The 17,930-nt window shown below is 30.5% G+C and overlaps 2 protein-coding genes across 3 annotated transcripts; one reads left to right on the top strand and one right to left on the bottom strand.

The window, feature by feature from the left end:
* The first annotated feature begins 10,210 nt into the window (after positions 1-10,210).
* LOC108323070 (uncharacterized) lies at positions 10,211-13,498 on the top strand. 2 transcript variants are annotated; one of them, XM_017555402.2, is made up of 5 exons: positions 10,213-10,494; positions 11,302-11,591; positions 11,701-11,790; positions 12,619-12,968; positions 13,047-13,498. In XM_017555402.2, the coding sequence occupies exons 1-5, from the start codon at positions 10,299-10,301 to the stop codon at positions 13,309-13,311; spliced, it is 1,191 nt and encodes a 396-aa protein (XP_017410891.1). In that variant the 5' UTR covers positions 10,213-10,298; the 3' UTR covers positions 13,312-13,498. The 2 variants fall into 2 exon arrangements, with proteins under 2 accessions (XP_017410893.1, XP_017410891.1); XM_017555404.2 differs by lacking the exon at positions 11,701-11,790 and having other exon boundaries at positions 10,211-10,494.
* Positions 13,499-15,755: 2,257 nt separating this feature from the next.
* On the bottom strand, positions 15,756-17,390 carry LOC108323083 (rubisco accumulation factor 1.1, chloroplastic). The gene has a single exon (XM_017555426.2). The coding sequence runs from the start codon at positions 17,253-17,255 to the stop codon at positions 15,915-15,917; it is 1,341 nt and encodes a 446-aa protein (XP_017410915.1). The 5' UTR covers positions 17,256-17,390; the 3' UTR covers positions 15,756-15,914.
* Positions 17,391-17,930: the final 540 nt, after the last annotated feature.

Here is a 17,930-nt window from a genome sequence, read left to right on the forward strand (position 1 = left end):
TATAACTTAAAAATATTGCAATTTGATTTTCTTACCTGAGAGACAAATGAACTTGCTCTTAAGGAATCTATAATCCCTACAAGCTCACATGACCTTAACCTGCCAAACTCCTTCTAATTTCTAAGATATTTTATCTACACATAGAAGTTTTATGAGAACGATCGATACATATCATTATGATCATTAATCAACAAAGGCTTATATAAATGACTTAAAAAACGCATGCAAGTGAAAGAGGACTCACTTGCAACATATAATAAAAAAAGACCAAGAAAAATAATTGAAACTCAACTTACAAACTAATCGGTCCATGATGTGTGAATAAAACGTAATTGCATTCATATCTTAGTTTAGGCCATTTGCATACATAATTGCAATTAATTGAATGATTTCATCATGCATTATCTTTGTTTCAAATCATACATTTGGATTTTGTGTTTTTCTTGTAGATTGGTGATTCTAAGTGTCAAAATCACAACTTAGGAAGAACTAATGTCCAAGATGCAGAGATGAAACTAGTGAGTTTCGTTGTGGACAGTTCCACAACTTGTGGATTTTGCTCCAAAATGTAGAGGCAAAATAGAGAGTTCCACAACTGAGCTGTGGCTTTTACCACAACTTGTGGATTTACTTCAGAAAGTGCAGAATTGAAACCAGAGAAGAGCACAAGACAGTTACTTAGAGGGAGTAACCACTCTCCTAAAATGGGGAATGAGTGGAAAAGAGATATAAACATTTTTGGGACATGATTTTGGAAGGAGGAGACACACATCAACGTTCACGGAAGACATTGTACACTTCTTCTTCTTCTTTTAGAGTTTCTTTTGAATTTTACATTATGCAGAACTAATTTTCTTTTTGTTATAGAATTGATGTAATACTTTGGATTATAATTTATGAACCTTTTCAATTGATGTTTTGTTAATTTTAATTATCTCAGTGTTCTATTTATGTTCTGATGTCTATTCTATGAGCAGTTTCACAATTGAGAAATTGAGGATTGTTTGCGATTATAAATAGAACAGATTAGATGTTGTCACAATATGGAAATTTGGCATCGCTAATTAGTTTGCAATTGAGAAAATAATTGTTCTTCATGATTTTATTGAATTTTATAACTAACCTAAGGGATCAGGGTTAGAATTCAATAGATAAGTTTGTCTATCTAAGGAATTACGGGTAAACAAGCTCTTAATAAACTAGTGGATAATTACAATTCACATGTCAATTGGAAAGAAAGGAATTTATATGAAAACGTATGAAATCAATTCTCTAACATTGTTTATATTATTTGAATTCTCATCACTTGTTTATGTTCACCATTTCACTTGATATTTTTGTTGCTCAAAATTATATGAATTAGTAATCTAGTACTCAACTCATTCAATCCCAAAGGACAATATTTTATTACTACAATAACGATTTATCAAACGTTCATCAATCCAAATGGAAGAGCTTATTATAAGAATCAATCTTACTATCTCAGTTCTTCAATCAGACTAGCAAGAATAAAGAATTCTTAGAGATAAGTCTGAAAACTCTACAAAAATAATTTCTATAGAGATAATATTTTTTAAAACAACGAATTTTTTTGTAACCAAACTATTTATATTAAAAAAATTAATATTAAAATAATTAAATATTATTATTTTTAAATTACTATTATTTGTAAAATGTTAATTTCTACGTCGTTACCGCAAATGTTTTCTCCATTAAAATGATATTTCTAATATTTGCATTGATAATACTATTTTTTTAATGTCAAATTTGGATTTTTTTTTTCTTTCTTTTTAGAATATCATGTTTTTAACATTAGTTTACCCAAATATAATTATGAGAGACTAAATTGTGAACTAATTTTTTTGACAAAAATATATTAATATCGTTGAAAAATCGATTCATCAAAATCCACATTATAAATTGTTATAATAAATTATATCATTTGAATAATTAGTCAGGAAATATGTTTTTTTCTTCGGCCATCTTTGGTCAAAATTTCCTCAGCTTTTCTATTGACAAAATTAAACTATATATTATATATTAGGAACTAATTGACGTCCCGGCATGCATATCAAAAACAATCTTAATTGGGTACTCTATTGCAGCTTCATAAATTCCTCACCAAATTATTTATAATTTAACCATGTTGTGTTAAGTATATTATCAATTATTTCTTAAAGCAGTATACAAATCATGTGGGGGGAAAAGTACTACAAATTACAGAATCCTACCATGTAAATACAAAAATTCAGGTTCATCCCCAACAACTAAAAGAAGAAATTAACAACGTATATACCATGAATAAGATCCTTTTCCAATTACTATATTCATACACAATATTGTCTGAGATTTTTTAAAAGTTTAATTTTATTATTATTATTACTACGTTGCTATCTTTAAATTTAACTATATTTATTAATTATTGAGTGTTTAATCTCCAAAGTCAAATTACATCCTAATTTATTTAATTATAACCATTACTGTTACAATTATATTATTCAGTTGAAATTAAGTGTTTCTTTTTCTATTTTTATATTAATTTGAATAATTTTTTACAAGAAAAACTGACAAATCATTTTTCATATAAAAATATATATAATAGAGTAAATAAGCGGTAGGGTGCACTGTTAGTAAGACATTTTCTATTGTACATTTAAAGTTCAGATGAGATATTCTACCCACGCTATCCTTGTGCGACTTTTAATGATTCAACACAAAATATCTCATTTCAACTATTCAATGTAGACAAATTAGGCACTTGAGTTGATTAGGGCCATCGGAGATGGCTTTTATTTTCACGTTCATTTCGTTTTCGTTTAATTTTAAACCTTTCGAAACTTAGCACTTCGAGACGAGAGAGAAAGGTTCTGTAGTCTTTGCAAACTATCGATTGCTTCGGAATTTCACTTCCCCTTGTTGAATAGTATATATATATATATATATCAAATCACATTTACTTGAATTTTAACCATTGGAAATCAAACTTCAATTCAATATCAATGAATTTTGTGAAACATCGTGTTATTGACAATTCAAGTGATAATTCATAAATTTTTATTAAAAAATAAATTTTAAATCTAATTTAATATCATATAAAATTATAAGTGAAATTTATATATATATATATATATATATATATATATATATATATTTTAAATTGATTTTATATATATAACTTTTAACTATCTCTTCAAATTATATATATAATTAAAACTCTAATATAATGTTAAAAGATAAATTTTAAGTTTAACTCAATGTATAGTTTGTAATGTAAAATTTGTAATCACTTATGTACTTTAAATTAATTTTATTTTCAGTGAACGTGGAAAGATAAAAATTTTAAAATTAAATTATATTTACAAGAACTCTTTATTTTATATTTATTGAGTTTAATGTAATTGTCTAGGTGACATGATATGTGTGGTACATAGAGCAGAGATGGAAGAATTTATGGAAACTGTATTGTAAAGGAAGAGGAAATATTTAGTAAAGTAGAACAGAAAAGTTTGGGTGTGAATAAATGACAGCACTCCAAAGTTCTCTTTCAGACTGGTGCACGAATGCAGTTCTAAACCTGAAACATCAAGAATCTGCATCATGTAGAATATGAAAGGGTGGATAAAGGTGATGACTAGGGGCATGGAGACAGACTGAAATTCTGTATTATGCATATAGGTATGCAAAATTGGCACAGTGAAGCATATGCTGGCGGAATCTTAGCTTAGTGTACATCTGAATGTTGAAGGGATGAGTTACAAAGTTGATCGGCTTTTAAATTTAATTTAATTTTACAAAATCAAATTTAAAACGTAATATATGTTATAAGTTCGTGTTGTTTTTAATAATATTAAATTCTCTGAATTAAAAAAAAAATAGAAGCAATAATGGAGGTGAGGATTGATATTGGAATGATGGTGAAGGAGGTAGTTAGTTGGATTACTCTAGGCAGGTGAAAAGAAGACTTTGGTTGCATAATGTTGAGTCAACATATGCATTTACAGAAAGATAAGAGTAGAGGAAACTGCAATGACAGGGACGGTACTGCAAAATTGTAGCAGAACAAACTCGACAAGTAGCAACTAAGGAAGCAAAGCAGGACAAGGAAAATGGAGGGTTATACATGGAAGTTGTTATAACGGGTGAATCTACACAACCTTAATCAAACATATTTCCTCATAGAAACTCTGATATAGTTTTCTAACCCAACTTATGTTTTCTCTTCTGCACATAGGTCTTGTTTTATAAAAAGGTTGGGATACATCTAGATCCACTCAAGATCCAAACAATTAAAATTCTTGTTTTTGCCTTTAAAATAAAGATTTTAAAAAAACTCTTTTAGTGTTTGTTGTTTTAGGTGTAAAAAGAAAAATTAAATTTTTTAATATTAATTACTTTAAAGTTTCAAGAAAAATTGTCTCAAAAAAGTTTCACTTTTAAATTTGTTTTAAATGTTTCAATTTTAGACGTTAATGGTTACACTTATTAGTATACTCAAGTGTTTCTTATGTGTCTATACCAACGAATCAATGTAGCGCACGATATTTTTAAAAATTATATATTTATTATATTAATTTAAATTTTAAAAATGTAATTATAATTTAATAAAAATATTTTATTTTAGGGTTAAATATATGTTTTTAATCCATAAACTATCAAACGATTTTGTTTTTAGTCTCTCTTTCAAACTAAGGTATCTTTTGATCCTTCATCTTTAGGAAACCATAATTCTTTATCCTCAAAAACTAACGGCGTTAAAAAGAAGCTGAGATGGCTAACTGTGGAGTACCACGTCATTTTTTTCTGACACTGAGTCAATCTGTCCCTTACCGTACGGTAATGTCGAACGGTATTGGTAAGGCCAAATGATTATGATGACTGAATGACCGAACGGTATTGGTGGTGATCGAACGGTATTGTTAATGGTCGAACGATATTGGTAATGGCCGAATGATTATTATGAACGAAGGGTGATGATGACTGAATGATGATGGTGACCAAACGGTGAAGGTCAAATTGACTCAGTGTTAGAAAAAAGATGACGTGACACTCCACCGTTAGCCAGCTCAGCTCCTTTTTAATGCCGTTAGTGTTTGAGGACAAAAAATTATGTTTTATTAAACGAGAAAGACTAAAAAGTACCTTAGTTTGAAAGAGGGACTAAAAACAAAATCGCTTGATAGTTTAGGGACTAAAAACATATTTAACCCTTTATTTTATAAAAACAAAATCATAATATTTAATTATTTTAATAATAAAATTATATTTAAGTATTATATATATTTTTAATGAAATATATTTTATACAATTATTTTAAACAATATTTATAATTGAATTAAGTAAAAAAAAGATTTAAATGAAATAATGTATACCAATTTAACATGTTTTAAGAATTACAATTTATTTAATATATATATATATATATATATATATATATATATATATATAAGTTAGTGATAAATAGTTTCAACGTTGCTTTTTAGTATTTTTTTTTTCTTTTTTAACAAAATATGTACTTTTTGTTTAGTTAAATCAATTTTATTTTTATTTCTTCGTTATTATCTTATATCTAACTTTTAAAATACTTCTATAATGCTATATTATTATATAGCGTTATAAATAGTGGCAACCGACATGCAATTACGAATGTGTAAACACATCTTTTTACTTAAAAAAAAAAGAAAATACATACTTCTAGTATTTGTAAATTATTTTTTATATTTTTTGAATATCAGCTTGTTCCTTCTCCTTGTGTTTTATTATTTTATTTTTTTATCTTTTTTTACTTGGAAATAATTTTTTCTTCCTCTTTCAGTATATGTTTAGATTTTGTAATGTTAACATTTAAACTTTTATTTCCATATCCTAGATAATAGCTTTAATTGATCAACAAAATACCCTCCTTAAAATCGTACATATGCTTCCAAAGGTGAAAAATAAAAAGTAAAATCTTTGTACTATCCCTTCATTCTAATTAAATTGATTAGGTTACAATTATAAAATGATAAATCAATAGTTAGAAGTTTTGAGAATTTTGAAAAAGAAGCATAAGAAGAGTGTTTGGTTTGTTCCTTTACAGTTTGTCATAAAATTTGGCTATTTGTGGGTTTGAAGGGAGAAAAATGGTTGTGTGTCTTGGAAGTTGTTGACCAAACCTTAAGCTGGCACTTCTTTTAGGTATAAAGAAACAGGTTACCTATTTCCAAAGAAAACCATGCAGATGCTGTCATCTTATGTCTCCTGCTCCAATGTGACTCCTCTATGTCAATCACTCACATTAAAATTAACTCATTTTTTCTTTTTCTCAGACTAAAGAAAAACAGCTTCAAGGGTAAAGATTTAATAAATTGTTTGAATGTAAAGTAATATAATTGAAATAAAATGTTAATATTTTATTATTTATTAAAAAATTATTACTTAAAATTTATCATTTTTTTAAAATACTCCTTTTTTGTCTTTCCTTAAAAATTATGAAAATATGTCGTCTTCTTTTTTCTTAAAAAAGTTCACCAAAAGTCTTTTAAAGAATATTTGAACATTTCATCCTATTATCAATGGTTTATAAGTATATTTATATTTATCTTCTGAGTAAGTTTTATGGATTTTAATTATGTATAAAGAATGAGGACTTTTTTCAATTAAAGATGTGAATTTCTTTTATTATATTTGGATTATTGACTAGAGTTTTCTACATGGAAATTTAGTTTCTTAGTAGTAGAGGTGTCAATTTGATCCATGATTCTAGGGTTAGTCCTAATCCACTCTTAAAAAAGCCTCCTCTTAAGAAGTTCCTCAAATGGGGGCCAAAAAAAAGTCTCAACTCCCAAAGCCCCCTCTCAAGGGTGTTAGGGTCAAGATTAAAGTGGGTTTAGCCCACTAAATTTTTTTTGAAAACTAAATTTCAACATTCTTAATAGTAACTATTAAAAGTTTTAAATTTTATATTCATGTAATTGATTTCTTATTTCAAATTATTAAATAAAATTAATTAATTATAGTATAATAGAATATTTAATACTCAAAAGAACCACTTTTTTAAATAATTAAAAACAATTGCAAATCACACACTTAATTTTATACAACTAAATAGTATTACAAATTTATTTTACTGAAATATTATAAAAATGCTTTATTTTGTTGTCAATTTTAATAAAATTATGTCTTATATTGCAGACACCAATTATTAGAAAATTATATATAATTAGTAATATCAAAATAACCACAAAGAGAGATAATAACATATTAATTTGATTTAATATTTGCACTGCTTTTACAATTCTTAAAAAGAATCACTATTTTGTTTCCTCGACTTCTAAAATATCACTCAATCTGTTTTTAATTATTTAAAATTAAAAAAAATTCAAAAAATTATTATCTAAAATTTTTGGATCAAAAATAGTATTAATATTTTATGTGTAAATTAAACTTATGTTTTATTTTGTTTTTTTCTCTCTGATAATCTTTTCTCAAAATCACCATAAAATATATTATAAAAAGAAAGTTAATTTCTTAAAAATTGATAAAAAATGAAAATTTTAAATAGACCTAAAGTACTAAAGAATGACAAATGTTATAGTGTTTCAATTCTTTAACTAACACATTAAATAATTTATTTTTAACTTTCAATTAGAACACATAACATAAATGTATCTTTATGTTTATGTTTATATTTATGTTTATGACATTTAAAATGTAAACATTTTGAGTGAGTAGTACGACGAGATTGAATTCTATGGGCGAATACAACTGCACAAGGTTTATGAGTTTTTTCTTTTTATTTATTATTTTTGTTATGAACATGATTTGTTGAGTATAAAATGAAAAAGAAAATCATTTATATTTAATTTATTGTTCAATAACTTTCTAAGAAAATAAAGAAGCCTCATTTTTTTTAAATTAAGAGTTTCAATTAGAGAAAATTTTCTCTTAAATTTCAATTAGGATAATTTTAGATAAAAAGTTAATTTCTTACTTATAACTTTAAAAAAAGTGAAATTAAATATTTAAATTTCAAATTTATAAAATGATCCTTTAATTATATACTTAGACAATCTAAGTCAATAAATATTGTCATTTTGCTTTTGCTTCTTAATTTTAGAACTCTCCTCTAATAAAAATTTTAATTTATTTTCTATAGTAACTATTTTTTGTAACAAATTAGGAGTTAATTATATTTTTTCTTGTATTCAAAATGAACATTTTTTCTAAAAAAAGGCCCATGGGCTGACCCTAGCCTATAGGGTTTTTGAAGATATTTTGGCCCTGTAGATTTTTTCTAAGAGGAGTTTTTTGGTCCTGTGGATTTTTCTAGTTCCAATCCACGTGGGTTAGGATCAAACCATGTAAGGAGGACCAAATTGACAAGTCTACTTATTAGATACTTAGAGTTGAGAGCTGAAGTTTGAGCAAAACAAGCCTCATCAGAAAAATGAAGTTTTTATAATTTTAATAATACATTAGGATAAAATATTTAAATTTTGGCAAATGTAACTTGGTCACAATAGTAAACATTTTATGTAGAGACGTGATTTGATAAAAATATGTTAAATTTATATATTTTAAAAGTGTAAAGATAGACATTTTGATAAATTTATATTAAAATTTTGTTTTTACGTTGAAAAAGTTATCAAATGATGTTAAGCTCCGTTAAATTATAAGAAATTGTTAATTTATCAACAGAAAAAAATATATCAATAAAATGCATCAATATTACTAATAAAATTATTCGTTACTAATGGATTTGTTTATAGTTTATAATTTGGATTATCAATAGATATTTTTATTAATAAATTTTGTCAATAAAATGATGACAAAATTCATGTTTTATGTTTTAATTATTTTACATAAGAAATTTTGATAATTTTATATTAAAATTTTGATTTTGATGTTGAAAAAAATTATCGAATGATGTTAAGCTCCGTTAAACCATAAGAAATTGTTAAATTATAAAAAAAAATTAAAAATTGATAGATTTATCAATAAAATTTATCGATGTTATTAATAAAATTAATTGTCAGTGATGATTTGTTTGAGGTTTATAATTTGTATTATTAATAAATATTTTTAACTATAAATTTTATAATAAAATGGATGACAAAATTTATGCTTTAGGTTTTAATTATATTATAATAAAATCTGGTAAAAAAAATATTCAAGTTTTTTTGAAATTAATTGACAGAGGATATTTTTAAAAAAATCCATTGGTAAAACCATTGATAATTAAATATTTTAAAGAAAATTTAATAATACAATTGCTAAATATTTTATCAAATCCAAAAAAATATTGTTTACAAATTAATTGAAAATAAGTGAGAAGGAAAAAATAAAGAGAAGAAAGATGACACTAAACTGAATGAGGAATAAGAGGACGACAAATAAATAAAGAATAAAAAAAAAGGAAAATGATGAAGATGAAAAATAATAAAAGGAGAAAAAACAAAATTGTGATATTTAATTGTGTTAAATTTTTTTAAATAAGATTTTTTAAATATAAGATTATGTTTCATGAATAAGTTTGAGCTGTTTGAAACTTTAGTCAAACTTTACGTTTTATTAAGGGATTTGGTCTCCCTTTGACAATCTCCAACTCCACACACCAAGTTCAAGTGACTAAGTTTTTTAAGGGACATTGGTTACCTCTCCACGGCCACACCACTTTTGTTTTTTTTCAATATTTATAAACTAATATAAAAAGTAATGTTTTTTAAAATATTTAGCATATTTTTTATATGTGGTATTCTAAAAAGTTTCACATACTTATTTTTTTCAAAATAGGTTCACCAATATTCAACTTAAATATCATTTCAAATCATCACTTAATACATTAAAAAGATATTAACTAAAAATATTAACTTATTAAATTAAAAAATTATATTAATTTATTATTAAAGTTTAGATATAAAAATATATCAAAATTTAAGAAATAAATAAATTTTAAATTTTGTGAACTACAAGCACGTTTAATATTATATATTATTTTATTTTTTCTTTTTATAATATCCTCTACTTTATTTAACAACTGTTTTTCTTTGAATTAAGATTTACAATACAATGTTGTAATATATTTGAAAGTATTATATTTAATGTTGTAATTTGAGTTATAGTTTATTCTTCAGAATAAAATCGCCATTAATTTTGTATGATTGAAAATAATATTATTTGATAAATTTGATATTTTATCATTGTTGGTTTAATAAGCTTCTACATTAATCTTACAAGGATTTGAAGAAGCGTCTTAATATTTTTTAGTCGCTGAAAGGAAGAGTTTTTGAAGGAGAAGGAGAGCAAAAAGAGAGATTGTGATGGCAGACGATCTGTTTGAAGGATTGCCACCTCCTTCATCCAACACTGTTCCTCAACATCATCAACCTCAACCAGAACCAATTGCTGTTGCTACCAACAACGATGACAAGACGGAATCCTCTGCAGTTCCGCCTCCAAAGCCCATCCTCAAAAGTGCCCTCAAGCGTCCCAACCCTACTGAACCCGACACCCAAGGTCAACTTCTTCTTTTCCTTTTAATCAGATTTTTGTTTTCGACCTGTTCTTCCAATTAGGGTTTCTCCAATTCCAACAATTTGTTCCATTTAACTCGCATAGTGTTTGTTTTTTTCTTTGACTTTCTCACCTCAACCCTAAGTTACGTAGATAGGTTTTCCATTCCTTTTACTTGTTGTCTCTTCGCTTTTTATGCTTCAACTATGGAACCAGTTGAAAGGGCGCCTTTTATCAACTCTACCTACGTCCATTTGACAACATGGGCGCATGGGAAAAATGTCTACGTCCATCGTGGTTAGAAGAATGGATAAAAATGGTCATTTAGCATTCAATCGAGACTGCAAAATTCAGCTTCAAGATCCGTTTTCCATGAATTCTCTGATTTTTCCTTTCACGCTGTCAACTTTAATGAGCATTTACTTGATTATATCATACTTTAGCAGTTCCGTATATTTTTTTTCCAAAAAAAAAAACTCTATTTGAGCTTGCCTTGGTGTTCCTAAACTAAAAGAAATCTGTCAGGTATCAAATTGAGCCCTCGCTTGTCTCTTTGGAATGAGGTAAATGTAAGTTTCTCTATAAAAGTGCTTTTTGAGACGGAGATTTTTCTCTACGTTAAATTGGGTGCCATCCCTTCCCCTTGAGTTTACTTAACAAAACAAAGGATAATAATTTTATTGAATTTTGTCTTGGTTTTAAGAATGCTGCTATAATTGCAGTTATTATTTTTATATTTGCTTCCCAGTTTTAAATGATGGAGTTGGGATTTTTTTTTTGGAAATTCTGAATCATCTGTTGTAATTTCAGCTGCAGCGCCTAAGAAAAGCTTGAAATTCAAAACCATGACGGATGCTTCTGAAGCTCAAGTTATTGATGCCATGCAGAAGATATCTTCGCACATCAAGAACCCTTCAAAATTTAGCAAGGCTGCAAAGCTTGCTGTACAGCTCATTCAGGCAGGAAGTGTAAAGTCAGAAATTAGTGATTATTTTTTTGCTATATTAGAAGCTGCAATGTCATCATCCATAACTTGTTCAGATCCTTCAGTTCGAGCAGATTACCATTGTCTATTCTCAGCAGCTCAAAACGCCAAAGAAGTAAGATTACCTTTGTGTTGCAGATATTCATAATTCATTGTTAGCAATTGTATTTTCTCAGCGAGGATTGCGAAAGATTTTTTGACTCCGACCTATCCTTTAACTTCAGCACCTCAATAAGAAGCAAAAGAATCAACTGGAAACATGGACAATTAATGCTGTGGTGGCAAATGATTTATACACAGATGACAGCTTTGTGGTATGATTCTCATTGAATTCTATGTTGAACTTGGTGACAACAACGTTCTTCCTATTTGAGACATGGAGAAGCATATTGGAATGATGTGCAATTCGTTTGGACATGTAATGCTGTTCCAATCATCAAGATGAATAGTTTTATTTGTGTCCTTTTATTTGTTCATAATTTCATAATATCCATGTTCAGTTTTCATTACTTTAATGTAGTTATCTTCAAAGTTGTCATTTCACATATCAATTCGTTAGTTTTTCATCCACATAAATTGTGGCAAAAGATGGATCCAAGTGTCTCAACGTAGTGTTTTGAATATTTGCTCTTACTGGCTGAGTAAAAATGGATTTGAAAGGAAAAGGCTTTTGGAGCAATGATAAGAGTAATGGTCAAGTATATGATATTGATAAGCACAGTGATGTCCAATTCAGCCATCCACTGTGTTCACGCTTTCTATACTTTGTGATAGATGCATAATGGGGCGTGGGAGTTCATTGGTGCGTGACTAGTTATGTCTCCTCTCGCATGTTGACACAAATTCACTCACGCAGGGGACAAACTATTTTTATTTTGGGCTAGTGGGAGTTTGTCTTGGTTGCAATAGCAATGTTCTTCATTTAAGTGAACTGTTGAATTCCCTGACATGGTTCTCTGCTAGCTAATACTTTGACTTTGTATATTTTTGGAGGGACTATAGATGTGTAAAATTATTTGCAACGAAAAAATTGTCTGGAATATTGTTGTTTATTATAGATCGTATTCTGTTTACCAAGAATAATTAGATCTATAAACATTATTTCTTTGTTACTCATGAACTGTTTCCTACTTTTTGTGCAGTTTTCTAAAGCAGCTGGGAAAATCAAGGAAATTATATCTAGTCTTCCTGTTGCAACAGAGCAGGAGGATGCAGAGGAAGAAAAGTCTCTGAAAGATGGCACAGTTATAGCAGATGAAGGGGGTAAAACACCTGCCACGGATAATGATAATGATGGGAAGGAAGCTGACCCATTTGGACTTGATGCTCTGATTCCTAATTCCACAAAGAAAGTTGAAAAACTAAAGGCAAAGAATGAGGCAACTGTGGAAATAAGGGAGGATGAGGAAGAAACCAAGAGATTCCTCAAGTCACAAAGAGAAGCCTTGATAACTTGTTTAGAGATTGCTGCCCGGCGTTATAAGACACCCTGGTAAGTGCTGGTACAGTTTCCTGTTGTATTGTCTTTTACACACATTTTAAAATTGCTTGTTATCATTTTTCTATCCAGGTGTCAAACCGTGATTGATATTTTGGTGAAACATGCCTCTGATAATGTGTCGAGATTTACAGCTAGTCAGAGGGATGCCGTTGGGAAATTGTGGGCTTCAATACGGGAACAACAAACTCGTAGGAAGCAAGGGAAGTCAGTTAATGGAAAACTTGATGTAAATGCTTTTGAATGGCTTCAACAAAAATATGCTAATGAAAAGATTAGCATTAGGCATTCTGTTGGAGCTAGCGGAGACCGTCGAGCCCAACAATGGCTTGGTTAAATATTCTTTTGAGGTCAATGAAAATGATAAGGATGATGATCACTGTAAAACTGTTCAAAGAGTGAAAGAGGATGCGTCCTCGCGAGTTCATTGAGTGTTGTAACATTAGTAGCTCTCGGACATGTCTCCGGACTGTGATTTCTTCAGAAAACAATTTGGTAGTAACGTATAAAATGTGATTTCTTTATACCCTTTTTATTTGTGCTGATATAAGCCAGTTATTTGTTTCAAAACATGCATAGTCTGCCCAGGCATCTATCTACATCAATTTACTCAAACGATTCGAATGGACTTTGATCCCGAAATAGTGTTTGTTGATATATTAAAAGGTCCATTTTAAGGTTAATTTAATCTTATAAAATGAACTTGAAAGATAAGATTTATATTTATTTATATATTATAAAGGTTTAATATTTTGATAGGTTATTTTTTTTCGTCTAAAATTTTAAATAGGTCTCTTAGTTATTTGGTGTCTCAATTAGGTCCTTATTTTTTAAAAATACAAATAGAGGGTTGTCGTCAAATTGGACAAATGTTATATATTCGCTTAAGTTAAACTTTTTTGCTTGGGCGAGATATTCAGAAAACTGAAACACAAGTTTTGTTTATATATCATTTTATTAGGATGCAATAGATGATATTAAAGTGAGTTTGTGAATGAAAACTCAAATAGCAATGTATTTGATTATCTTGAATGAACGAAGCTTAGCAATGTATTTGATTATCTTGAATGAATGAAGTTGTGTTATATTCAGTTTACTGTTTGGCTCTCTTGGTAGCTGTTTCAGGGTCGAATTTCATCAAAATATACTATGTTGTGTAATCCATGAAAATGAGCTACCTTACCTCAATACTAGTAATGATGTTAATGGTATATCAAAAAGTAGGAATCCTAATATTTAGGGATCATATTCCTATGGAAGCAAAACCCCTTTTCTTTCTGTGATAAAGTACTTATGTTTTATTTATTCATATTTCGCGTCCTATAATTTGAGGAAAGAAAACACTGTGTTTGAAAGAAAGTGGTTATGAATCAGTCTTCCTTTTCTGAGTTTTAATATAGGGTTGCATGGTCTTACTTAAGTTAAAACTTTTCGCTTAGGCTAGATTGACGAGACAATAATTTTAAAAGGATTTGCCCAGGCGACTCAAGTTTCGCCTAAGCGAAAAAGTTGCAGTGGCTCAACCTTAGTTGGAGGTCACTGTCGTCTAGCCGAGCAAAGTTTCGCCTAAACGAAAATATTCCAATGGGCACCCAAAGTTTTAGCCTAAATCTTATCTAGGCAACTTATTTTGATAATCAATTAACATTGTGGCTTCAAATTTCACTAATAAATTGTTTATACCTTCTTATCTATGATACTTTTTTAATTAAATTTGAAATTATCATCTTGTATACTTTTTAAATTTAAGATGTTCAAAATATTAACGAATTATAAAAGTTATTTGAGTCACTATATTAATATACTCTCGACATTTTGTACTTGAGTACATTTATTCCAATTAACTAAAAATAAGTAAATAGCAGTGATACAACAAGAATATATAAACAAAATGATAAGTGATGTAATAATAAGAAAGTTAAGTAAAAATGAGATGAAATGGAAAAAAATAAGTATATGGTTATAAATTAGTTATTCTTAAATATATAATTGTAAGTCATACATGGCTTTGTGAACCATGTATTGTTCCAGAAAGTGTATAAGGAGACAGAGAAGGTGGGTTCAAGGACATCAGAAACAATTGCAGTGGATGATTGGAGGGGGAAAGCAGAGAAATGGCGCTGGCTGAAATTATGTTGGTGGGATATGATGAACTCGTATACAACTAAATGTTAAATACAGATTTTATCATGTTTAAATGATAATATTTCTGTTAATGATTTATGAACCTAATCCTTAATTCAATTTTGTAATTTCAATTCATAAGTTTGCCACGCATCCCATGGATGTGAGGAGCAAATCTTCCCTATCATGGTAACTTATGAATGGTGGAGTTTCTCAAATATAAACCATAAAGTACTAAGTTGTTGGTAACAGTCATCCCAATTTTCATTAACAGTTCCTCGTCACCCGTGTACTGATGTTTTTTTCATCAGTCAGATACCGACAGAATTTTTTTTCAAAAGTCTGAACATAAATTACTGATATTTACATTGGCGTTGATTAAACGTTTCATGCACAACATCTGATACATCTTATCCACCTCTAACTTTCTTACAGATAATTCATATATACTTTACTGATAAAATTGCATGACAGATTGAAACTGGTAAATCAAATGGTTATCGACATTATGCAAAAACTGGTAACATGATATTGCTACATCCATTCCTTTCTAAGATTATTATATCGTAATATCACCCCTCATGACACACACTGGCTTACCTGTTCCAGCAAAACAACAACACGATCAAAGATTTAAAAGAAACCACTCCTGCATTAACCACATGAAGATAACGTAGAAAAGAGAATTTTAATTATGTATGAAAAACAAAAGATAGTTGCATGTGATCTCAGATGAATATAATCTTATTTTGCATGACACAAAAAAGAGTTGAAGTTGCAATTCATGAATGGAGAAAAACAAATATATAGTGAATATCACTCCCAATCTTCGTCACTCAATTGATCATCATCCTCTTCTTTAGGAGGTCTAACAACCAACAACACAGTTCCTAAACTCTGAGTGAAATCTTTTTCCTTCAATGTGAAACCCCTCTCCACCTTCAAACCCTTACCATCACCACCATTCACAAGATAAAACCCATCATCAGCACCCACTTCTATCTTACTCCTGTCAGCAACCACCAATATGGCCTCTTCTTTGTACCACCTATTAGCCTTCCACGGCAAAACCCTCGCATCCGCGAACGACACAACAACACCCCCTTTTCCCAAACCCACCAAAGGATCCCACCCAGGCAACACCACCCACCTCCCCCACCCCTTCTCCGACACCACCACCCCAAATTCCCCTTCACTCCTACACTCAAACGGCGCCTCCAACACCTCCCTCTCATCTGCTGCGCAAACCGGCAACACTACCACTGAACTAGCCTCCGCCACCTCCCCAATCCTCAACCTCACCACCGGAACACGCGTCACTCCCTCCACATCCTCTTCCTCATCCTTCTCCTCACCACTCCTCTCCAACTCCTCCAGCACTACGTTCCTCGCCCTCTCCGTCCCCGCCACGCGCAGCGCCTGCTCCAGCGCCAAACTTCTCTGCTCCGACGGGTTCCTGTGCTCCCTACCCTGCCGGTAGTACATAAAAGAGAGACAATCTCCTGGGAGAGTGTAATCAAAGCTCTCCCACCCCTTATCCCCGCGCCTGCTCGGGAAATCCTTCATTGCGCGCGCCAGCTCCTGCGCCGCCTTCCCGTCACAGCGATTCTCGACAAGGAAAAGCGCGGCGGCCACCCGCTGCGAAGTGCTGAGAAGGCGGATCTCGTAGAGGAGCTCAGCGCCGCCGGTCTCGAAGGCGGCGAGGAGTTCGGGGTCGGCGTTGGACTCGACGAGGGAGTCGCGGACCTGCGCGGCGACTATGAGGCGATTCTGCTCTACGCCGGAGATGCCGGTGGTTTCCTCGATGGTGGGAGGGGAGAAGCCTTCTCGGATGAGGGAGGATATGAGGGGCGCGTACTGGTACCAGAGGCCGAGGCGGTTGGCGAGGATGTCGATGCGGCCGGCGATGTCGAGGTTGCCGTATTGCGATGGGAGGGGTTCCGGCGGAGGGCGAAAGGGTTGGTAGACTTGCTGCTGCGGCGGCGGCGGCAGCGGTTGCTGGTTCCTGAAGGAATAAGGGTTGATTATGGCAGATATGGGTTTGATGGAATGGCGACGGTTGGTGAATGATGGAGAGCTTATGAGAAAGAGATCATTGAGATTATTGGGTTTGAGGCTGAGAGTGTTTGCAGTGACAGAAGGCGAGAGGGAGAGCATGTTGCTTAATGTCTGCAGAGTGTTCGCAGAAGGAAGAAATTGCTTCTCCTTACCTTATCTGATGCCACTCTCTCTTCAGATTTTTTTCTTCTGCTCACTCAGTCATCTCTTTCTTAACTATCTTTTTCACCAGAAATAACTATATCATCAAATATCTTATCCCCTCCTTCTTTCTAACATTTTATTAACAATTTAATTACAACAATAACTAACTTATCGATATTTTTTCGATATTTTTACAGTTCACTACCATCTTACTGCAACAAGATTGCTAAAGTTTAAAGTTTAACAAGTTTTATCTTAGCAAAATTTGCCATCTCCAATACCATGAAAAACTTAATTAGTAGAAATTTTTTTCCAACTATAGTACTCAAGTTTTATATTATATTCCAGTATGATTAATATTTACTTTCGCGTTCAATATCTTCCTCACTCAAATGGATGAAAAAACTCACCTTCCAAGCTAGATAAGCAAAACAAGCAATGGAGATGATAATAGTTTATTATTTTCTTTTTCTTTGGTTAAAAAGGTGCTTTGTAAAATGCATATTGTTTTTTTAACAGCTAGATCTTTGAAAAATGACAGGGCATGTTTTCGTGCAATTCGTGTAGGAGAGAGCTTTTATCAAACTGCTGTGTTGTACTTTGTTTAGTTCCGCATAATTTCTACTATTG

This window comes from Vigna angularis, chromosome 3 (genome assembly GCF_016808095.1).
Source record: "Vigna angularis cultivar LongXiaoDou No.4 chromosome 3, ASM1680809v1, whole genome shotgun sequence".
In the NCBI taxonomy this organism is placed as follows: domain Eukaryota; kingdom Viridiplantae; phylum Streptophyta; class Magnoliopsida; order Fabales; family Fabaceae; genus Vigna; species Vigna angularis.

Bases quoted from the DNA above. Each gene is read 5' to 3' on its own strand.
- LOC108323070 (XM_017555402.2), top strand. From the start codon at position 10,299: ATGGCAGACGATCTGTTTGAAGGATTGCCACCTCCTTCATCCAACACT. The intron at 10,495-11,301 runs GTCAACTTCTTC...TTGTAATTTCAG, and splicing joins TACTGAACCCGACACCCAAG to CTGCAGCGCCTAAGAAAAGC. The intron at 12,969-13,046 runs GTAAGTGCTGGT...TTTTCTATCCAG, and splicing joins CGGCGTTATAAGACACCCTG to GTGTCAAACCGTGATTGATA.
- LOC108323083 (XM_017555426.2), bottom strand. From the start codon at position 17,255: ATGCTCTCCCTCTCGCCTTCTGTCACTGCAAACACTCTCAGCCTCAAA.